Source organism: Martes martes (assembly GCF_963455335.1).
Source record: "Martes martes genome assembly, chromosome: 11".
NCBI classification, from domain to species: Eukaryota; Metazoa; Chordata; class Mammalia; order Carnivora; family Mustelidae; genus Martes; species Martes martes.
This window is the reverse complement of record NC_137899.1, coordinates 41,213,790-41,238,029: the sequence shown is the minus strand read 5'-3', so window position 1 is coordinate 41,238,029 and position 24,240 is coordinate 41,213,790. Positions and strand designations below refer to the sequence as shown.

The 24,240-nt window shown below is 40.8% G+C and overlaps 1 protein-coding gene across 6 annotated transcripts in view; it reads right to left on the bottom strand.

Annotated features, from left to right (window-relative positions):
* The window catches only part of DYNC1I1 (dynein cytoplasmic 1 intermediate chain 1), a gene marked incomplete at its 5' end in the record, with an annotated part of 260,677 nt that overhangs the window by 78,706 nt on the left and 157,731 nt on the right, over positions 1-24,240 (bottom strand). For all 6 annotated transcript variants that reach the window (XM_080818672.1, XM_080818674.1, XM_080818673.1 and 3 more), the window contains one exon: positions 23,998-24,123. In XM_080818672.1, coding sequence (XP_080674798.1) covers positions 23,998-24,123 — 126 coding nt within the window. The remainder of the gene's footprint in view (positions 1-23,997; positions 24,124-24,240) is intronic.

Here is a 24,240-nt window from a genome sequence, read left to right as displayed (position 1 = left end):
GAGACCAATTACTCATTCCATAGGAGTCTACTGAAGAGCGAGCAGCTGGGGACGGATCGTGTCACTACTGACAATCTCTGCATTTCTTGTCACTGCTTTGGGAGAAAATGCTTTGTTTTCATCTTGTCACTATACAGCCAAATGAAAAATGCCATTCCAAAACAAGTTCTCTTAAATGAGTGTTTATCCCCCCAAATAATGATGTGAATTATTCATTATTATAGAAGGGAAGAGCACTCCTGCATGCTTTAGCAAACAAGACCAACCCAACGGCAAGGTGAGGAATCTTGGCAAAAGTTCTTTAAAATGCAAAGCTGTTCTTGGAAAGTAACTGCTCCAGCCTGTCAAACCACACAAGGCATCGGAAACCCTCCTCATGCCAGGTGTCAGACTGGATAGGACCTACATTATACTGCAGGACAACTGGGAAAGTCCTTTTTCTTTGTAAAAGGAAAGTCTGTTTCCTTTACAAACTTTGCTCATTAAAAGGAAAAGTCACTCTGGCTCCTATTTCAGTCGTCAGAACTGGTAAGAGTTCTATAGAGAAATCAGCACATATTTCTGTTTTATTTTTTCATAAATGTCTTGTAATAGTTTTAGATTTGCAGAAAGATAGTTAAGATAATACGGTTCCCATACACCTCACACCATTTTCCCCATCTTCCCCACAGTTAACAACTTCCCTGTTGTTACACTCATGTGGTACGTTTGTCACAACTAAGAAACCAATATTGATACGCTAGTACCAAAATCCAATGTCCTTTTCCTGTTCCAGGATCCCATCTAGGAGACCCCCTTACATTTAGTCATCTTACCTCCCTAGGTTTCTCTAGACTGTGACAGTTTCTCACACTTCCCTTCTTTCTGATGATAGCCAAAATCTTTTTAGGTCTTGTAAGCATTTTGACAAAAAAAAAAAAAAAAAAGAAGAAGAAGAAGAAAGAAAGAAACCACTAACATACACATACATATGTCATTTTTATAAATTTGTTCATTCCAAAAGGTTTACTATGGATAAAGTGAGGCAGGGCTATACCATATCCGGTGATAATGCTCACTGAAAAATGCTCGGGTCAAAGAAGTTTCTTCAGTACAGACTTCTAATCATTTACTTACCACTTACCACACCTGGAAAAGTGTGGCTTTTCTAGGAAAGAGGAAACCCAGGTTGCTAGGCCTAGGCTGGAATAAAGATGTGGTGCAAGCTGAAAGTGACCTTTTACTTTACTAAGAAGGACAAAAAGAATAGGAAGAGATGGATACATGGGTTACTTTATATGTTAAGAAGCAGCAACTTTCTTCAAATCAAATATCTAAATATTGCTCAGTTAAAAAAAAAAGGAAGTTGATACTTGGATACGTCACGTGTGGACATTCACCTCTTTGATTGACATGAGGTAGGAACTACAGAGAACATATTACTTTCCTCAAAAGAGAAGGAAAAGACTTCCAATTTGACAGGGAAAAAATGTAAGCAGCATTAACTTCAAGACTTGTTAAAACATGAAGGATTACTAGCAAAAAAAAAAAAAAAAAGAAAGAAAGAAGAAAAAAAAGGTAGGAAAGAATTGTGACTGTCTCCACTTCAGTATCTTCAAAAATGTTTGCGGTTTCTGAGAATGGCTCACTGGACCACATGAAAGTGACGCTAAGGGATTCAGCCACACGACTTCTCTAAATCCAGAGCTGGGACTCCTCTACTCTTACCATCAAACCATCTCCCTTGAAGTGTAGCCACAAATTAAATTTATTTTTTATTGAAAAAGTACTAAGTCCTTACAAAGAGGGCAAACACAGCATTCCTGCCCCCGCCCCCCACTGGCCTCTTGCCCATGCCCCCCCACAACCTTGACAGGGTAAGCCATGTAAGGAAGAGTCAGCCTTTTAGTCTGTGAATTCTTCCTTGGCCGTGTTAAAAAAAAAAAAAACCAAACAAACAATGATGGCGTTTGGCTGTAGAACATGACAGAACTCAGCGATCACGTATTCTTTTTTACAAACACAACAGTAAACAGGGCAATCAGATTTAGAACTGTTGCACTAGCAAGGATGTCTAAAAACAATTGCATGATAGATCTGTCTTGCTTCGTGGACAACTTCTTTCTGAATTGTAGGATTTGGATTCTGTGCTTGAGGTGGAAAAAGGAGGAGGAAAAGGCGGTCTCTCTGGGAATGTCACTCAACAACCCCCTGCTGATAAAGTAAATCTCCATTTGGAGGATCCACCCAAAGAGTCATGGAATATCCCACATTAGATTATTACCAAGCCACTGAGGTCAGAAATTATAGGGGGACCATTAAAAAAAAATACACACCCAACCTAAAGTGTTCCACTCTGCATATGCTCTTCACATGTTTTTTTTTTTTTTTTTTCTTTAAATTACTGTGGAGGTTTTGCCAGCTGTGATGGTGCATGGAATCAGAGGCATCATTCTAAATTTAGCAGGAAAATAAAAGAATTTTGCAAAAATAGGTCCTTTCTCATATTAAGACAATATAGTGAATACAGATCTTGGGGGAAACACAGGGGAAGTGAGGTCTTGCAGCTAAGAAGAGTGGGGTACAAGGCAAAGGCACTCTTTATCTCTTTTTACCTGCCTGGAATTACTTAGATGTGCTTATGCCTAAGGCATGGAGATGAACCAGATGACCTCTTGGACTATGTCTAGCTTGGTGGCTCTATTGATAAACTATGACTTTGAAGTACTGAGAAGGACACAAAAAAAACTGGGTTTAAGTGCTTGCTAAAAGATGGATGCAAGAGACAAGGGTGAACTGACTTTTGTGATTGTCACCCAACCCCAAGGCCCACCCAGCCCCCAATTTCCACACCAACGCTTTTTCCACTGAAGATTCTTTGATGTTTAACAAGAGACTCAAAGACTGAGAGTGACTAGAGTGCGGAAAGGGATAGAAATCTGTCCCAGTTGTTCATTCCTAAACGGAAATAAGTCCCCTCTTAACATAACATGTAGGTATACTGGATAAGTAGGTTTCAAATTCCCCAGTGTTCAACCTGAGCTTATTTTTAAACAAAGGACAAAATAATAAACTCAGAGACAAAACTGTACGAATAAAAATTCCTTTGGGATCACATGGCTAAATTTACAGCACTCTGGGGATTTTTCTATGTCCTTTTTTGTCCCCTAGGGGCTAACCCTACCTCATAAGACTCAGAATGTACAAATTAAAGGCCATTTACATGGAGTTTGAAGTTTCCAGTTTTGGAAAAAGAATGCAGAGCCATATGAAAGGCAGTAGAATCCTGTCTGAGCCATGCCCTTCATTGAACGATAAGGCTGATAAGTGCTGGTCAGCAGGAAGAAACGTGATCATAATTCCTAAACATATCTGCTGGAGTACACCCAACATGCATCCCAGTCCATTATCTTGATGCAGTGGAATACTTTGCTTTGTGGTAACTAAATAAAAATACACAAAGAGAATATTTTTTCTCCTTTTCCCAAAAAAAAAAAAAAAAAAAAAAAAGGATTTTCTGTAAAGAAGTGCTGTGGTTTTTCATAGTCATCTGAATTTCGTTTACAGACTTGTGACGAGGAACATTTTGTCTTTGGAACTGGTGGCCACTAAGATTCACAGAGTAGCTTGTGTATCTCTCTGAGGGTTAAAAAAAATAAGGTGTCCAATGTTCTTGAGGAACCAGGGACAATATGAAACCAGATGATGAAGAGTTAAGAAAAACTTCTCAGCCTGCTAATGAACTCCATCCTGCCCTGCTGAGACCACCCTCCTTTTTAAGTAAGAGGTAATTTAATCTGCATCTAACTCAGTTGTGTTTGGGTTTCATCCAATCTAAGAGTATCAGTGTGATAAATTATAATGCATTGTCTGCAATACTCCACAAACTGACTAGAACAGACCTGAAAACCAAGATCCCTCAGCCTGATTTTCTAACTCCCTTTGAATACTTTTTGCCCTTTTCCTGTCAGACCACTCCAAAACTTGAAAATGTTTCTTCTAGCTCCCTCACACTGAATGTTATGTGCTTCGAGCTCCATTTGATTAGATCCACAATTGTTGGCTGTCTCCATTAAATCAAGCCCCACACTTGAAAACGACACCAACTGTGAGACCAGCCAAATACTATAGCGAGAGAACTAACATGGCTCCTTTAGTTTCCAAAAGGTTTCTTTACATGTTAATTTCCTTTTGTAATCCACACTGTGTGCTGGGAAGTGGGTTAGTGAAATGGACTCCATTCCTATTTCAGATTTTGAAAGAGCAGCTGGATTCAGGCACCCCAGTGTCTGTAGGGAAAATGGGCAAAGACTGGGGAGGGGGTCAGGAAACTCCAGTTGTGTCAGGGGCCCTGTTGCTACAGCTGTGGGACTTTGTCCATGTGACTTAACTCCTTTAGGATGGTTTCTTCATTTAGGTTAAGAACCACTGTACTACGGACAAGGCCACCTTCTTTTCATTCGATGGCTTTAGGCAGGTCCAGCTCTTCAGAATGCAAAAGCCCAACTGTTTTTCTATAAATGATCCATCCTAAAATCAACAGATGATCTGTCATAAATAAAAGTGATGGGAATTGTATTAAGCTGTTTCCTGTGCTGGTGGAAGGACAGCGGCCTTTAGGGTGACACAAAAAATCTGTGCAGGAAAGGCAGGATGGGATTTTTTTTTTCCTATTCATATGATACAGATGTTGTCATGTAAAGATTCATGGGCTGGTAATCAAGACCGATTTTCTGTGTGAAATCCTCTTAATTCTATCAGGTTTAATTTCCTCATAGGCAACATAATGGACATGTTGGATTTGTAAGCCTCACAAGGGCAAGAGGTATGCTTTTCTTTTCTGTGTTGAGCTTTGTGCTCAAGACAGTTCCTAAGAACCAGTAAGTATGTGCATTCCTATTGCTGCTCTAACATTACCAATCCCTGAGTGGCTTTACAATACAAATTTATAACCACACACTTCTGGAGGTTAAGAGGACTGAAAGTGAGGGGTGAGCAGGGCTGCATTCCTTCCTTGCGGCTCTAGGGGGGAATCCGTTTCCTTGTCTTCTTTCCAGGGTCTACAGGCTGGCCTCATTCCTTGGCTCAGGGCCACCTGCCACCTTCAAAGCAGCAATGGCTACTAGAGTCTTGCTTCTATCACATCACTTTCATTCTGCTTCCTCCATCATCACATTTCCTTCTCAACCTGACTCTCCGGACTCCCTCTTTCACTGAGAAGAACCCATCCTTATAATTACATTGGGCCCACCGAGATAAGCTGGAATGATCTCCCATTCTCAAGATCCTTAATTTAATCATATCTTCAAAGCCCTTTTTGTCTCATATGGGGATATATCCACAGGTTTCTGGTATTTAGAGGTAGACATGTTTGGGTGGCCATTCTTCTGCCTACCGCAGTGTTCAATAAATACTTGATGAACTTGTAGATATCTTGAGGAAATGGTAAGGTAAATACTTTGAATTATTTGTAAGGTTAGCGAATTCCCATAGCTCATCACTAGCCAAAGTCAGGGTCACATGTACACCGTACACTTCTGATTGCTCTCAAACATACAACCATCATTCTTGTCCAAGCCCATGTTCACCTGACCCTGTTTTAGCTTCAAAAATCCATGCTGGTTCTGTTTTATTCTCTTTCATCTGTAGACAGAATATAATCTGTTGTGACAGATTTTCCTGACCAAGTTAAGTGAATTGCTTACTGTCACATAGAGATGAAGATACAGCCAGATAGAGATTTAAATCCCCTTTCCACTTCCCTTGCATTCCATCTCATACTAAACTCCTCTCTCCAATTACTATTTCAAAAAGATCAACCACCAAAAAAAGAGAGGGTGGTAACCTTCAGGCAGGAGTAAAGATGCATGGAGCATATGCAATCCTACATGTGAAAATCCAAGTTCTTCTTCGTGATGAACAAACTCCAAGTCATGTACCTTCCACCCTCCAAAATAAAACCTTCAAAGCAAAGTCACGGCCCCTGAACTACTCTCCCACTAGAGGTGCTACCAACCGCTATGTCAATCAAGACCCATATATCTCCTGTTAAAACTCTTTCACATTTGTCTCATGCCGTTAAAAATATATGACAATAAGCTACCTCCAACAGGCACCCGATCCTCCTCCCACCAATGCAGGATGATTTTGGTGGGCAACCTGAAGGAACTTTAGTGATGGACAATTACATATTTTCACTTTGAAGTTTTCCACTTTTTTTAAGGTGATGTTAGTCACCATACAGTACATCATTAGTTTTTGATGTAGTGTTCCAAGACTCACTGTTTGCATATAATACCCAGTGCTCATTGCAATATGTGCCCTCCTTAATACCCGTCACTAGGCTAAGCCTACTCCCACCCCGAAACCCTTAGTTTGTTTCCCAGAGTCCATAATCTTCCATGATTCATCTCTCCCTCTGATTCCCCTTCTTTTTTCCCTTCCTTCTCCGAATGTTCTCTGTGCTATAAACTGTGGAAGGAGCCAAAATGCCCTTCAGCAGATGAATACATAAAGAAGATGTGGTCCATATATATAGTGGAATATTACTCAGCCATCAGAAAGGATGAATACCTATCATTTACTTTGACCTGAATGGACCTGGAAGGGATTATGCTAAGTGAAGTTTCCATTATTCTGAAGCAACTGACATTTTGTGTGTGCTAGGTTGTCACTCTGGCAAATTTCTACCAGTTCTCAGTCAAAACAATTACAGGAACCCTGTCTTATCGTTGACTTAATGGTAGCATTCAGAAAGCGATGATAACCTATTGTATTTGTTTAATGCCAGTCCTATCAATGTGTCATATATAACTGGTATTAAAGAGTAACTGGGAATAACTGTAAATTAATGTTACACTGTACCTTAAGTATGTTGACGGTAAGAGATAAGTAATGAAAACTAGACTGACATGCAGTAACACTTCAGAATTGGATCCCCCAGGCATTCTCTTCTTTATAAAAGTGGTAACCACACTGCATTCTATCAGTGACAAAGTCCACAGATTTACTTACTGATTATCTTAAGTACAAATGAAATCTCTCTCTATGGTCTAGCGGAAATAACTGTGCAAGCCACACAAGGCGTAAATTCCCCTGAACGATTTTTCCTGCAATTCTAATAGGTCACTAAATATTTAGCACCTACGGTTTGCACATATAAGCTTCCTGAGTTGGGCTTAACTCAACACATAGCTCTCACTAAAGAATGTGAATTACTATGGGAAAGTCTAGTTCAAAGGTAAACAAATCTCTACTACGTATTTTTTCCCCTTATTCAATACTCTGAACATGAGCCTTAAAATGTAAAAAAAAACTGGGCGAACCGATGGACTATGGAGTTAATAATATTTACTATCAAGAGGCAGGACAAATAAACACAAAATAAAGTTGAATTTCTAAATAACTACTCCTGGAGTCAGAAAATGCCCTAGTTGGTGGTGATAATGTCCTTCACATGGAAAGTACAAGAACTGTGGAAAGTTCCATCTATGTCTACATTGGCCAGCTCAAATGCAGAGGTGAAGGACTTTGTCAAAGGGCAAAACAAACAATCAAAAAGCCCCCCAAACCCTACATCTTTTCAAGGCAATCAGCCTCGGAAGGCAGTAACTATTTCATTTTCCTGTATAATTTGAATAAGTACCCAGTCCCCCACCCCCTTTTAAAATGTAGACAAGGGCTCTAGCTAGTTGTCTAAGTTGTCACACATCTGGAAGACTATTTTAAAACACATTCAAAATGTTTTGACTACATGATGCCAAGCATCTGGCAATACAAACTCCTCTAAGGTATTTTTCTTCTATAGGATTCGGTCTTGTATAGACAGTCATTGTGCCAGGTTTTGAACTACATGTTTTATTTGCAGAATGACAAAAATACATATGCAAAGGTAAGGTTTTCCTTCTGCTTTTGATTTAGGTAGATTTAACTTAATGATGTTAACAGAGTTGCCATTGATTCCTGCTTTACTTTTTACTGTCTGGTTGTGCTCTACCCCCTGTCCCCAAAAGCCCTTCAGTGGCCTCTACTGGTCAGTTCCTCCCCAGGAACATTCTCTCCCAAATGGACAGCATTCACTCACTTGTCTAAATAGTAACTGCCTTTATTGGTTTCATTCCACAGCAAGGATGAGGGAAAGCGAGGTTTCTCGTTTTCCCTGTCTAATAAGAACCAGCCCTAGGAATACCTGTGGTTCACCAACCATCCCCAAACCATTTGCAGGATCTTGAGGTAGGAGGTAGGTATTCTTCCTGTGAGGTCGCCTCCCTCCTAATGCAAGCTAGCTCAGCCCTCCAAAGGCTGTTTCCCCAGACTAACCTAAGCACCCCTGTATTTCCACTCCGGTTTCTGCATTTGACACCAAGCCTTGAGTCAGACGACACCACGTGGGGGGTGTTCTGGATAAAATACGCACTATTTCAGGTTTATAGCTCGCAATCTACTGCCGATCATCCACTCTAGCTCTTGACCTAAGAGAAGAGGGATGAATTCCTCACAGGCCGAGTACAGACCATACCCATCATTGTAGCCTTGGCATGTAAGCAGGGTGATAGGCACCATAAAGGCCTGTGAAGTTGTTCTGGATAAGATACGATCTGCCCCAGGGTTGAAGTAAAGACCACTACATTTCACAGTTGAAATAAGCTTAGCCAGGTAGTTGGGTTTGAGCCTAAGCGGTGTGCGCAATGTAGACAGTCATCGAGAGCGGACCCGTGCAGTGGGTCTGCCGGGACTCTACTAACGTCAGGGTGCTACTGGTCAACCCTAGAGACCGAAGACCATGTATTATGAACCTTGGAGATTGGGCAGTACCAGCTTGCCTCATTCAGGCTTCCTTGACACAAAGGATCTTTTCTTTGGGAAGAGACTCACCCTGCCTCCTTCTTCATGGAGTATGCCCTGCCTGGCTTGTTTTGGAAGTTACCAGGCCGCTCAGGGCTCCGGAATAAGATCTGTGACAATGGCCCCACAGCAACGAAGCCCATCACGTGGCTGTAAATCTTGCTCTGCCCGTGAGCGAGGGCAAGCCCTTACTGTCTGATGGGGCGGTCACCAGCGGGAAGGCAGCAGGGCTTGGGTCCTGGAGTCCCAGCAAGCTGCCTGTAGCTAGGCCTTGAAAGCTTATTCATGAACATACTCGTGACCTCCTCTGGGAGGACCCAGAAAACAAGACGGAAAATGCACAGAGACCAGAAATCTTAAATTGCAGATGAGGTGAGAACTATTGATATATGGTTTACATTGTTAACAAGACCTCATTAAACCAGTCTGGCGTGGCCCAAGAAAGCCAGGATTTGAGAAAGAGAGGGATTAATACATAGAGCGAAAATGAATTTGATGATCTCGGCGATAGAGTATTTTGCTATTTTAGAGTATATCTAATAGCATACGGTATCGCTATTTCCCTTTTAAATATATTCTAAATCAAGTATTTGAAGTAGTTTTATAATCCTCTGAGCTGGAAATATATCTAAGAAACACGTAGAAAAAACCTCCTAAAGGATTAATAGTTCCAAGGTGGAGAATGTATTTCAACTCAGAATTCCTCAGGAAAACCCACCTTCTCTGCAGGTTTTACAAATCAAAGCATTTGGTGGCTAATATTTCTAACCTTTACTCCGTTTTCTGTCAATGAAAAATCAGAATCAGGAATTATTACTTTTATAAAGGATGTTTAGACATCCCAGTGACACGATCACCATAAAAAATATAATTCAAACGATCTCAGTTTAAACACTGACTTTGACATTTAGTAAAATCATTTAAATTTCTACTGTGGAAACTATTTTAATCATTTTAACCACTTTTAGATTATATCAATTCTTTGAGATGAAGTACGACGGAGAATCAAAATAATCTTTGGAAATTGAGCTCTATTGCAAAAATGATTCCCATTCTTCAGCAGGGACATTAACGGATAACCTTTCGGGGACCTCTTCCTTGTATTTCTCTTCCTCTCCCTCTCCCATCTTACACAGCTCAAAGAAAAGCCAGCTCATGAAAACAGACTTACTTAATGGTCCCCTTCCCTCGGCTTTCCCCCATCCTTTTTCATTCACATTCCCAACTTTGCATCTCTCTTCTCATTTTCCTTTTTTCTTTCCGGGGAATGACCACCTCAAAGGATTAATTCAGAACAGGCAGCAGAAAATGGTAACAAGAGTGGGCAAATCAGGATGTGGATTTAAAATCAAGAGGTATTTTAGAGGAGGGGAGTCACTCAAATTAAACATATGTTAAGAATATGGGTTTGTTGTTCATGGCATACCTGCCGCCTGCGATCCCACCCGCCTCGGATCGGCCTTCAAGGGCAGAGCGTTCCCTAGTGGACTAATAAATAGAGCGGCTCGAGTGAACATGGATCTGGGCAGCCTGGCGAGCTTCCTTTCCTCTCAGTCTGACTTCCCTGTTGGAACACAGGTGGTGACGGAACTAGCTGAACTACCGAAACGGGTTGTGGCCCCTCGGGCTCAGCGCCAGAGAGAGGGAACAGGGCTCCAAGTAATCAGGCTTTGGGCACGTAAAAATTCTCCTGCTCGGTCTTGGCATTTATGCCGAACTCGGCTTTAACTGATATGGCCTGTTTCCCAAGGCATCATCTTTCTTACCTTGTTACATGTGAACGAGGCAGCCCAAATCCATCGGTCTTTTGAGAAATAGGCTGTACAGATGCTTAAAGTGCTTCTCTTTGGGTTGACCAGCCACCCACCTGAGCATAAGGCAGACTGTCCTCTCTAGGTGAAAACGAAGAGCCTTACTCTATGCCTATGCTTTCTTCCTTCCCAGTGTGTCACCCTGTGCAGTGCTCTGCTGTCCCAGGATTATGTGCCCCAATATTATTGCTAGGAATCAGTCACACTCGTACTCACTCAAGGGTTTCAGCAGGAACAATGCAGAACAGCAATATATTTGCTCATATATATATATATATATATATATATATATATCTCCTTCCTATCCAACCTTGAGGTTGAGAGCAGTAATTAATATATTCCTGACTTGAATGTACTGTACTGATAGACAAGATACAACAGTCTCGGATCTCTAGGGATAAGCATCCATGAAATGAGCATTAAAATAGCCATAAGGGTTTTGAGAAACATGTTTTTTTTGAGGGAAATATTTTCAATTTGGATTTGAAATAATATAGGTCCAAGAAACTCAAGACCCCTCTTTCCCATTTGTTTGATATTATTCCTAGGACACAAGAGCTACCTAATCAGCTGTGAAGTTAACACAGAATAATAAAGGATAACTGAGCATAATGAAAAAATTTTTAAAAATTAAATAAATAAAATTAGCTTAATAATTTTTTAAATAAATAAATAAATAAATAAATAAAGGATAAGTTGTTTCCCTTTGAAAAGTGTTACTTTCTAACTAAATGAAGAATAGTGCTGGGGAACAAATGATTTCTGAGTCCTTCCAGCATTTCATAAATGTCCATTTATGAAGTATAATATACAAACAACAAAACCTTTATAACTCTTCATTAAAGCAATCAGGTCCCTGACATTAGATGACCAGATCAGGTTATCATATATTCTTGGTACAAATGTATTTTCATATTTCTGTAACAATGTCCAAAATCGGGAGAGAACCTGATACATGAAAATTCCTATTTTGACCCCCAAAAAAAAAAAAAAAAAAGTTTGGAGCCTATGATTATTTGCTTCTCAAAAAAATTCAGTTAGTTATCAAGGTCTCCTCTAGTGAGCCATATCTGATTAAGAACTGGCCTTCATTCTCCATGTTGTCTGAATTTGTGATTCAGTTTCCTAGAAGTTGGCTCAGATGACCCTCTTGCAAAGGGGAGAACATACTGTAATGTTCTAAGGGTAGGAGGTTTGTGTTAAGCCTGTCTCAGCAGCTTCAATATATAAATGGGAAAATCCAGTGAAATCCAGTTCCAAAATGTAGCAAGTCCTCACAATTTGAGCAAACACATTAAAGAAGATACCATGAAACAGGTAAACAGCATGATCAGAAGTGTGGCTTGGGGTGGGGGAGGGGCAACATAGAGAGCACAGGTAGAACTTTCCTTTCACTGAACACCTTCAATTTTAGTAACAACAGGTTGACAGCAGGTTGTTGTGCCTTTAATAGAATAGTGTCAAAGAGAGCCAGGTGAGCGCAAAGATGGTGAGACACATGAAAAAGGTGTGGGGGACGGCAGACAGTACTGTGTTCATGGGCTCATTCCCTCTCCCACAGCAACCCAAAGCCAGCTGCCCTTTTGGAGAGAGACTGTTCCCCTTGACATTCTGGGGTGACTCCAAAAACCATGAAGTTTCCTTCAAGCCCTGAGACTCTACAAGTCTATATGTTAATAGGTCTAATGGAAGGAGTATTAACTCATATACGGGAAATAATATACACACAAAAAAAACAAAAGGGAAAGCAAAAAATCTCTCTACTCCCCATAGAGTGGGACACGGCTAAACTCTCTTAAAATGGTCATTCGACTTAGCCGAGGATGCCTTTCCATTTAAAAATGATTAGAAGGAGAAACAAACATATAACCTCTGGTTACACATATTAAATGGATATGGAGGCAGAACTATGGGTCAGTAGTTAAGATTGGCCAATGCAGTGTCTCTGTTGCTCAAATGAAACGCATTTAAATTTATGATGGAAATCTCCAAGAATCCACACAAAGTCTGTCCACAGGGTGTGCCCTCTCCAACATCTTTCTCTGTGTGTGTGTGCGTGTGCTCATGTGCGTGTACGTGTGTGCAACTTTGCTACTAACGGAGCATATTTGCTTTGACTGTGGAGCTCTTTCAGACATTAAAAGCTGCAATTCTAGTTTTTATACTTAGAAAATGCTCAAAATGTGTTTCTTTCTAGGAGAACTCAATATTGTGCCACCTTGGAGAGTCAAGCCCTTTGAAGCCCATCAACTGTTGCTTGAAACCTCCTGATTCTATTTTTGTCGAATCTTTGTCTTGTGTTTTCTGAAAAGCTTTGAGTTCTTGCGTGAACACTCCTCTCGTGGCGATTTTCGCCCAGCTGAAGGCTTTCACTTGTGCGGCAGGTAGCACACATGATAACATACATCATTATGTTAATAATTCTCCCATACAAAAGTTCTTTTCCAGGACTTGTTTACTGGCTACCCCATTGTGGGATCAGAGGGCAGGATACTTTTGATTTTAAACACAAGGAAAGGGACGGCGGGAGCCAGGCTTTTAGTGATGGAGCCTTTGAGGGCCCGAGAGGAACTGCTCACATCTCACGCAGGAGAACACAGTGTGTGACCTCACCATCCGCAAAGAGCCCCCACCAGGATTAAAAACCACATAGAAGGCAAATTATTTACTAAAATGTAGAGCAAGAGCACTCTCTCTCAGAAATAGTACACGCCGGGGGAAAGCTGAAGGAAGCAAAGGGAAAACTCGCGTGTAAGCTGCTTATCTGCCATTCTGAGCAAGGTGAGCAGATCCTGGGGGCACCCCGTGGGACTTTGTGGCCTCTCTCTGCTTCATGCTCTGGAATTATTTTTTTCCATTTTTTTCATGCTGTCTCTGTAACGCAACCTCTTTACATAGTTTATCTCAGGAAATGACAATTGGCTGTCGAATCCCATACAAATTGATTGGATATGACAGCTCAAAGGAATAAATATTCTGCACAGAAGAAAGTTTTTACTTACCCTCTTGCATTTTCAATTCTTTTTTACCCCTTCTTGCTTAATTTTATTATTTCAATTAGATCATTTAAAAATCAACACATCACATACCAACCTCCCCTAAGAGCAATCGTTAGATTTGATGATTTTTCTGATACACAGGCTAGGGTTTCAAATTTGCATTATTTTATCTACTGGATTAACTATGAATTCTAAACTGAACTAATGCTGCCATGTGTTTTTAAACATCTCTAATCTAAACCATCTGGAGAGGCATGGTTTTGCAAAGGCATCCTTTTCAGGACACTCTGTGGATTTTGTCATTGCTTGAGGTTTGGCAAACCATCAACATTACTATAATTCTCTTTTATGAAATATAGCTTTTGACTAGAATTTTAGAGTCTTGGGGGTATATGTGTGTGTATTTATACAAGTGTGGGCACTTGTGTACGATTTTTGCTCCTGTCCCTTTCTCTTTTCAGAAGACCATAGTTATAAGAAACTTATTTCACTGTTTTAAAACTTATTTTAAAGTAATAAAGGTTTTTTCTCATACATAAAGGATAAATTTAATTTTACCTACTCAACATAATGACTGACCAAGTCATTAAGAAGCTGAGAAGTACTTTTGAATAACCCATCTTACTAGACATAGGTGCTGGAAATACTTTTTACACAAGTCATTAGGAGAAAGCATGTCAACTTGAGAGACCACAACAAAAAGTATAGATATGAAATTATTTCAGCAACAATGATTTGTGGTATGTGAGGTATGAGCTCAACACATTTATGCAGAGATTACAATTAAAAATTGACTAAGCTAAATCTTTTGATTGATAAAAGCAACACCCTGTTTAATTCTTTGGCTAATAACGAACATACCATTTTAAAATTTTAAATCAAATATAAGCAAGGTAAAAGCAAAGTGTAGACTACTTGTTACAACAAAGGTTAAAAAACTTCCCCCAGAAATAAGGATGATGATTCCACTTCCACAAATCCTCTTCAACAATAATGCCTTTAAGGAATTTCAAGAATTAAGCACAAAAATGGAAGGGATAGCTTTTTGTTGAGAACCACTAATCTGAAATGAATTAAAATGATAATGTGACTACTGGGGACTATGAACATCTCTGTAATTTGTTAATAACACGGTATGTTCAAACAATCTCTTTCATCCAACAATATTAGGCAACTTAAAGACATACATAAATCAAAAAAGGTTTTGGTCAAGTTTGTAGAGAGGGGGGAAAAGAAGGTCTATTTTTAAGAAATAGCTGGCCTGAAGTCCAGAAGTGGATCTGTGCTTAGAATATAAAGATGCCAAGGCATTGCACAGCACCCCTCTTAGAGGTGGTACAGCCTAGAACACTCTCAGTGGATGCTAACGTGGCCTGGGGCATTACTACAGCCCATCTTCGTGCCGTTCAGTTCCCTTTCCTGTGTCGGGTCCTCATAGCCACAACTCTGAGGGAGAGGGTTGCCCTTCTGAGACTCTCTCTTTCCTTTCCTTTTCATTTTGTTTCAATTCATTTCCTTTCTTTTTTTTTTTTTTTTTTAGAACTCCTGGTATTCTTTTAAACCTACTTTCGCCTGTATTAAAATGTTGTATTCTAAAGGAAAACACGATCTGATATTCCAGAGAATGGAAGCTCCATATAGGGCGGCCCTGGAACCTATGTCTTCAGGAGAGACAGTTCTGACCCGGCACGCTAATTTGGTCTCATATGAAAGTAAAACATGGGTCAACCCCATCTTCGTTATTCTTGCCCCAGGGTCTACAAAATGGGTTCAGTTCACTTATTGCTATAGACTGAATTGTATCCCCCACATGTTTTTTTTTTTTATTTGTAGCAAGAATTACTATCCAACCCCACTCATTGGACCAAAGGCCCTTGTGGTGTTAGTGAAAGACATGCCCTTCATATAGCACACCACCTACACTGTGAGTTCATCTGCCAATCAGTGGCCTCCACTCCAAGCTCTACCAATGGGCAGATCCCCCACAAATGTATATGTTGCAGCCCTACCCCTCATTGTGTTTTTATTTGGAGATGGGACCTTTGGCAGGTAATCAGCTTTAGATAAGTTAATGAGGGTGGGCCCTCATGATGCTATTAGACACCAGAAGAGTTTGCTTTCTTTCTCCCTCTCTCTGCCAAGTGAGGGCATCTCTAGAAGGCAGGTGTCTGTAAACCAGGAAGAGAGTCCTCACTAGAAACCAAAATGGCTGCCACCTGGATGGATCTCAGAATGGTAGGAAAGTTATTTTCGGTGGTTTAGGCCACCAAGCCAATGGCATTATCATTATTGGTTTTTTTGTTGTTGTTGTTATTGTTGTTGTTTTTTTATGGCAGCCCCAGCAGACTGATAACACCTATATAATCTCTTTTGTCCTGACAATAATCCTAAGAGGGCAGTAGAAACCCGCTCCCTAAAAATACCCATTTCCCTGACACTGAGGCTTCTCCGACCTCAGTGAATGGCTGGGTGGCAGAGTGGTGAGGATGAGGGGAGGGATGGGCTAGAAAATTTGCTCTTATTGCCACCTGGCTTTCATTGCATAGTGTCAGTAATTCCTGGGGCGATTCCCTGATGAAGCACAACAGGAGAGAGCCCAGCTCAGACAGCTTTAGTTCAGGGCGTGGGAAAGGAAGGAAGGGCACTTAGGGAATTGAATAAAATCTTTAGTGTTGGAGTCCTGTGCCTTCAGGAATATGGGCACAAGATAGGGCAGAGGAAACACTGGGAAGTGTCAGGCTTTGTAATAATATTAAACTCCAGCTTGATCACTTGCAATACGAGATGATAAGACAAAGAAAACAATTAAAAAAGGATTTGTTCTAAGGTGTATTCTCATGGTATTCTCCTCATCAAAGAGCTCAGTCACTTGTAAGGTATACAATCTCCTCCACTGCTATTTTCAGATAATGAATTGTCTGTGACACAATCCGTCTGCTGAAATCCTGCTGATAATTCTAATTTCCCTAAATGAATCCCAATCATCAATTCTGCCTGTACTATTATTTTGGGGAGAAGATTCCAGAAAGAGGGCAGATAACGAGAGCCGGCAAGACATTTTCTCTGTTCCCAGCTTCCTGGGCCAAAAGAGGAAAAGACGCTCCTGCTGTTTGACTTAATAAGAATCAGTGTCTAGCTCAAGCCTCGGTCATCGGACCAGTCATAGTCAATCGGCATAAAAGAAGTATTTCCCAATGTCCATGTCATGCTTGTACGTGTAAACTTCCTTATGTCTTTTCCTAAAGACACAAACTAGGTGCTGTGCTCCTCCTCCTCTTGTCCGATCCATATAGTCTGTATCCATTATGTAATTTTACATTTATGTCAGATGTGTTCTTTGGTTTTCCACAGCTGTCTGCTTCAAAGAGTGGATCATAATCTACACAACAATGGTTGAGGTGTCCCTTCTGGGTTTCTCCAGCCTGCAGTACACCCATCATCACAAGGAAAGCTGCCTGGGTTTTACTTACATTAGTTAGCATGTCCTGTGTCCATGTGCTTTGTTCTCTAATTACTAAGCACCTATCATATGCTTTGATTTTGGTCACCCCAGGAACCCATTTTGAATATGTAGCCCTAGTTGTCAAAGAACTTTCTAATCCTTCATCCTGTTAACCTTAAAAGCTGCCAGTGATTTTACCAGCAAAATATGGGTTTATTCAGGAATAAAAGAGAATTGCAATCCAAGACAAATAAGTGGCAGCAAAACCATAGGCAAGTTGGTGGGATTGGAGGGATGAGGGAGAGAGGCATGCTTTTTAAGGGGAAATGGGGTAAGGTGGAACGGATGTCGTCAACTGAAGTCCACTGGAGCAACCTGGGAGTTTCAAGGAGGTGGTTTTTCATTGGCTGAGCCATTGCCTGTGGGGAGTGGGGATGAGGGGAGTGCTTCTCTCTCTGGCTGGAGTAGTAGAGCGGTATCCATGCGCAAGGCCAAGTCTGTCTCTTCCTGTAGGGTCTGCAACTGACCAGGAGCAGTAGGGGGTGAGAGCTCCCTCTTCCGAAACCTCCTGACTTCATTTTAGTGAGGCTTCCCGTTAATAATTTTCATAACCCTCTCCTCTTTTTAACTTCTATTGAATAAACACTCCTTACTACATTCAAGAAAATATAGAAAATGCCAATTCTTTTGTTTTCTTTTCCTTTCTCTTTTCTTTCCTCTCTCTCTCTCTCTCTTTTTTTTAATCAGTCAGGACATATGAAAATTACCCTTCATTTAAGTAAAATAAAAATTTCTAAATCAAATTCTAACACTTCTCTGGTCATAACACCCCTTAGAAAATGCATTTAAATTAATTTCTATCTTTATGTCCATAGCTGTTTTGTTGATTTGGATTATGGACCACAATCTGGGCCGTGTTTGTGAGTGTGTTTTGGGCGGGGGGTACAAAAACTGATGGGAGAAGACATCAAGTTCATTGCAACAAACCTCATAGTTCCATTGAGATGGCAGGAAGTCTCTTTTCCACAACACGACAACAAAGCCTCTGCAACTGCCCCAGGTGACTCAGCAGTGTGGGCAGCTAGAAGCCAAGCCCCGACTTTCCGTCCCCCTCCTAACCACCAGCCCACATTCCCTCCTGTGTTCCCATCTCTCTTCAAGGTCAGTGGGAACCTCACCCAGAACCAAAAACTAGATGGTGAAAGCCATGAGTTGCGATCTCATCTGCACCCTTTATAGAATCTTAATGAGAAGTGAAACCACGCATAGGAAGAAAGTTAACTGAGGATTTTAAACACGGGTACAAATGAAGTTAGTATCACTCTACAGTCTGCTTTCCCTCTGAAATAAGGGGTGGGAGTTCAGGTCCTTGTCAGCTTCAGGTCATTGTCAAATAATCTTTAAAAAGAGAATGCTAAGAACAAAGAAACCGAGTCAGGAAAAAATAAAAGTAAAAATAAAAACCTCCGACCAGGCCAAGGCTCTAAATATAGCTTTTCCACTTACCTCAATACAGATAATTCTAAGATCTGTATTTCTGATTCTATTCATTCCATTTGAAAGAGAAAGACCACACCAGGGTAAGCACTGCAGGGTGGTCAGAATGCATAATCTAATGACAGCGTGTGGAGGCCACTACAGAAGATGGCAGGAGCCCTGCCAGGCTGTGCGGTGGGGCTGACGGGCTGATTTCTATGCACAAGCCACCGATGTTTTCCAAGTATGGACAGCTCTTCCAGAAATGAAAATAGAAAATGCAGGACCAGAGCCCACACTAAGAATTCGGCTTAGCAAAGACATGAAACTGCCCATGGAAGTAAAAGGTATTTGGCCTTGCTATTTGTAACAAGGAGAGACGAGCTTTCCTACTGCAATCTTTTGATGATTAGGCTAAAAGCCTGTCAGTCTTTACAAAAGAACACTGAACTGATGATGCCTGTGTCTTGTGCCTTTCCTTTCCAGTGCCAGAAATGCTGTTTTTCCAAGCCATCGGATTGGTTTGCAATGATGCTGTTCTGAAGAGTAAGAACAATCCAAAAGACCAACAAAAAAAGGATAGCTCATGCAGTATTCCAAAAGGGTACCAATACAAGCATCCTAAGGCGCCCATGTTTTCTCCCTATCCATACTCCTTCCTACGAAACACACTGTCTCATTTTGAAATTATCAGAACATCACACGAGGATGTGGGAGCACATTCAGATTGCCTGATTTCAGCGAGGACTGTCTAGAAGGGACAAGGTGTAGTAAATAAACTTGAGCAAAGATCAGAAAGGATGGAGAAGAAAAGTGATATGTTTGGGAGTAGGGGTTCTGATTTTTATCTTGCGGGTATTGACTGTAATTCTGTGGGTTCTCCAAATTCCCCTTAGGTTTAGAAGAAGATGGTAAGGAGAGCCAATTCTAGGACCATGCTTAGTTGTCATCATAAAATGACAGGCAGCCAAAAATGCACCTTGAATAGACTGTGTAGCCTTTGCTCTCAAGTCCCACATCCCCGCATTACAGTGGAATGTGGCATGATGGATGGCGCAATATAGCCAGTAGATGGGGCCTCCGGTCCAGGACTGATTCTACTGCCCACGAGCCATGAAGGCTTCAAGTACAACGGAGAGAATAACATCTTTTTCACTTCCCTTTGGGAGAATCAATGAGATCATGAAGGCGGAAATGCTAGGAAAATGTAAAATACAGACCAATGATATTACACTGTAATTATTCAAGTTCAGGGCATGGTAACCAAACTGTCCTTATTATTCCCAGCGGCCAACCACTAACTCATCTGTGACTTCCCTGGCTGCCCAGGCAACGCTGGGTTTCGTCTCTCACTAGCTCAGCCATACTCGGTATTACAGCAATTAGGTTTTCTTTCAGGAGCCATGGATATGACCTGGCATTGATCCTAACTTCATAGATATCCACTATAGCAAGGTGTATCACTATCCTAAAAGAAATGGTACTCTCCAATTCACTTTCTTCCAATGCCATGTTCAATGTGTTCTTGAGCCCATTCCTGGAACAACAACTCTGGGTCTTCTGATCATTCCTTACAGAGGCAAGTGCATGTACAATGTGTCTGGGGGTGGGGATGGGGAAGTGGGAAGGGGCTGGGGAGGTGGTTAGGAAATCTCTCAGTTTGAGTCAGGTAGGAGATCAGCACCAGAGTAATAAAGGCAAGAAATAGCACCCTAGTTTGGGCCAAAGAGGGAAAGGGACGTGTGGGGCAAGAAGAAAAGTCCCACAGTTCCAAATAAAGAGACCAACTAGTTTTGTCACCTTATCAACCTCTTTTTTCATCTCGCCTCTACATCCTGGTGTTTTCCAACTACTACTGCATATTCAGATGATCTGGGAACTTCTACTTTTTTTTTTTTTTTTAAAGTGTTATTTGTTTGAGAGGGAGAGAATGCACATGTGGGGGGCGATGTTGCAAAGAGAGAGAGAGAGAGGGAGGAGGAAGAGTCTTAAGCAGACTCTGGGCTGAGTATGAAGCCCAACAGAGTGCTTGATCTTATGACCCCGAGATCATTCCTGTGCCAAAACCAGGAGTCACATGCTCAACCGACCGCATCACCCAGGCACCCCAACCTGGGATATTTTTAAAACGCCCAGGCTAGACTAGGGACTAATGATCAGAATCTCTGCCCATGGGATGCACGCGTCAATAGTTCTTACAGCTCTCCAGGTGATGGCAATGATCAGACAAGACGGAGAACACAGCTCTGTTCCATTTCTTCTCTATTCACCATCCCTCAAGCCACCCACCCAGAGGAACCTGGCTGAATCCCCAACAAATGTTGTATGACATAATGCATGCACTTCAGAGTTAAAAAGAGCTGACTTCAGACTTGGCTTGGCTATTCACAGACATCTGCCCTATGACTTCTCTGAAGCTGCAGGTTCTAATCTGGGGGGTAACAGGAGTTTATGACAATGAATGTAAATAACAGATTCTCAGTACATGTTAGTATCTTTTTTTCCCCATAAATTTAATGCCACAGAGACATTTTCCATGTCCTCAAATTACTGTTTTTTCTCACCTCTTAGGAACGCTCCCATTCATTTAAAGTCTAATACTTTCAAAGTTGATCTTTCTGTGTATATTTGCTTACTAGCCCAAAGTAATAAGGAATTAGTAAGACTTCAGGAGTTATAAAAGATACTGGTTTCCTGGATTGGTCTGAGGTGAAATTCAGGTATGATGGTTAATTTTAATGTGTCAACTTGGCTAGGCTATGGTATCTGGGGTTTTGGTCAAATACAAGTCTAAATGTGGGTATGAAAGTATTTTTTAAATGTAATTTGCATTTAAGCCAACAGACTTTAAGTAGATTAGCCTCCATAATGTGGGTGGACCTCATCCCATCAGTTTAAGGCCTTAAGAGCAAAGACAAGTTTCCTGAAGAAGTACCAATTCTAAATTTCTCTCTCTGTGTCTATTTCTTTCTTTCTATCTATCTATCTATCTATCTATCTCCTATTGATTTTGTTTCTCTGGAGAAGTTTGACTAATACACCAAGGATCCTCAGAAGGGCTTCGCAATGACTTCTGCTATGCCCATTTCTTCCTTTTCCTCCTCTCAGGAGAGGGACTGAAGCTCTTCTCCTTTCACTGTTCTGAAGCTGGTGATAATTCCATCCCCCACACTGAGGTTAGTTTAAGAGAAATAATTAAATAACAGAAGTTAATTACTGTAATGGTATTCAGCATTTAGGTTTTCATAAGATTTTATAAATGTGGCTTTCATGAACATGAGGGGTCATTTATATGAACTGCTTATCATTTCTATATAAGTAGCACAATCATGATTCTCAGCATCTTTAAACATGTGTGGTTAAATTCTATAGCCTTCCTTTGATGCCTACAATATGGAGTCTTCACATGTATTGCACGTTATTTAACGAACCCCAAAGTTTAAAAGAATTAGAATCCTCACTTTTCTCCCAGTGAAAATGCTAAGCAGAGTTTAGAAACCCCACCTGCTTGTGGCCACCAGAAAAAATGAAGACAATAGTAGGGATTTGAGGGATACAGAGATATTTTAGTCAGCATCTTTTGGTGGGCTATTGAGAGTACTTCTGACTTGACTTGACTTTCCCCCCTCCCTCCCTCCCACCCCCCTCCCTCCTCCTCCCTCTCTTCCTCCCTTCCTACTACCTTCCTTCTTTTTTTTGAAAACAAGAAATAGTTTTCTCCTAAAATTCATATACTGTATCATTTAAGGGAGAAACTAATAATAACATTAAATGTGTGTTGGTGCAATTTTCAGTAAATGATCCCAAAGATACCAGGAAGGAAAGAGAAGTTGCTCCTTTCAGTCAACACTGGTATTAACCATTGTGTGATAAAGTAGGTAATTTTTAAATTCCAGTTAATTCCAAAGACCTTGAAAGTCTGTGTCTTCATTCAACATTATTAGGCTCCTACTGACCTGTTTACTATGCAATGCTGTGAATATTAAGCATTTAACCAAGTTGTTATTGTCACAGGCTACCGATAATCAGTTAATACAATTTAAAAAATTATCATAAACATGTACATTGACCAAAACAAAATGTGTTAACCTCTTATAATTTTTAAAAATCAAGATGTACTTTTCATAATATCAAAATAGCTTAGGTGGCACTGTTTTTCCAAAATGTGCTTCTGCTTATCGTACAACCCTTTTAGTATTTTGTTGGTAATTTGGCAAACCTCTTAAACCTGAACAAGATGAGGATTTTGTGCTTCTATGTTTACAGAAAGAGTGTATCAAACTGACAAATTTGATAATCTTAAAAAAAAAAAAGAGAAAAAGCTGTTCTTATTTCAAAGGTTCAAAAACTAAAGGTTATTTACTATGCAGACCTAGATTTCTTGTTGTTTTTAAGATAGCAAATGAGAAAAACATGGCCGGAGTTAGAGGTTACTCAATCAGGTTGAAGCTGGGACTTTTATTCCAGCAGCTCCTGTTCCCCAAATTACATCTGATAACATCCTAAAGTCTAAACATATTTTAGTTCAAAATGATACTCAGCTCTTAGATATAAAATGTCACTAAACTTCCAAATATCAACAGGTTTACCCTCTTTGGCTGAGGTATTTGGATTCGGAGCAATCTGTCACTCTGCCTCAGAATCGTAATATTTGAGGAACTGAAACTTTGAGCTGGGAAGTTTGTTTTGCATTTTCCTATGCCTAATCACAGGACTGGGACGATAATAAAGGAGTTGGTGTATTGGCCACTGCTGAGGCCTATTATTTAGGCAGAGTCATGGCAAGGGAGCAAAGCCAAATGTGTGCAAGTGTAAAATACATTTCAGTGTGTATTATGTTGGATAGAAAAGAAGACAAGTGTGTCAGGAGACACAAGGAGCAAAATATCCGAAATTGTCTGAAATGATCCTCACACTTGAACTGAAACTGGCATCTATGTTTCTCAACAATTCAAAAAAGATTCATGGTAGGTATTCGCCTACGGCAGCTACGGAAATGTTATTATCTGGATGCAAGATGGCACCCGTAAACGTGAAACTGGCCACGTTCCATTGAACTCCATGTCAGAGGGAGGAGGAAGCGGGAAATGGCGGTGCTCTGAGGATGTCCACGTGGGTGGGCAAGCATGTGCTGCTGTGAGCAGAGGAAGTGGTACACCAGGATTTCTCCCTGAGTGCGAGGTCTTTATGAACTCATCCTCAGGGGGGCTGTTTTAAATAGAAAGAAAATGACACACAGTCCCCCACTGGGCTTCCTAACTGTTTGGAGAGAGTTGCCACTTTCCCCAAACATTAGGTTACTGTGGGGGAATTTTCCAAAATTGTCAACAATTCCATTTTTAACCTCGGCTCTTGCTCGGCACGTAAGACAGAGAGATGCAAGGCAGCGTGAACTATATTTGGTCTAGTGGGAGACAGAAGTTATTTTCACTCTGCTGACTCCTACCTGACAGTGGAAGACGTATTCTGGTGTGGTTTTCTTAAACTTCATGTTCCAAACCAAAGCCACACCATCTGGTTCATGGGGAGCGTCCTCGTTGTTGTTGTAGGAAGCGACCATCAGCTCAGGGTACTGCACGGAAGAGGTCACAAGGATGAGTTATGTCAAGTTGCCGACACAAAGAAAACTCCCATATTCCTATAGACAGATGTTATATTACATCATTTAAATGGCACTTTGTTACGAGTT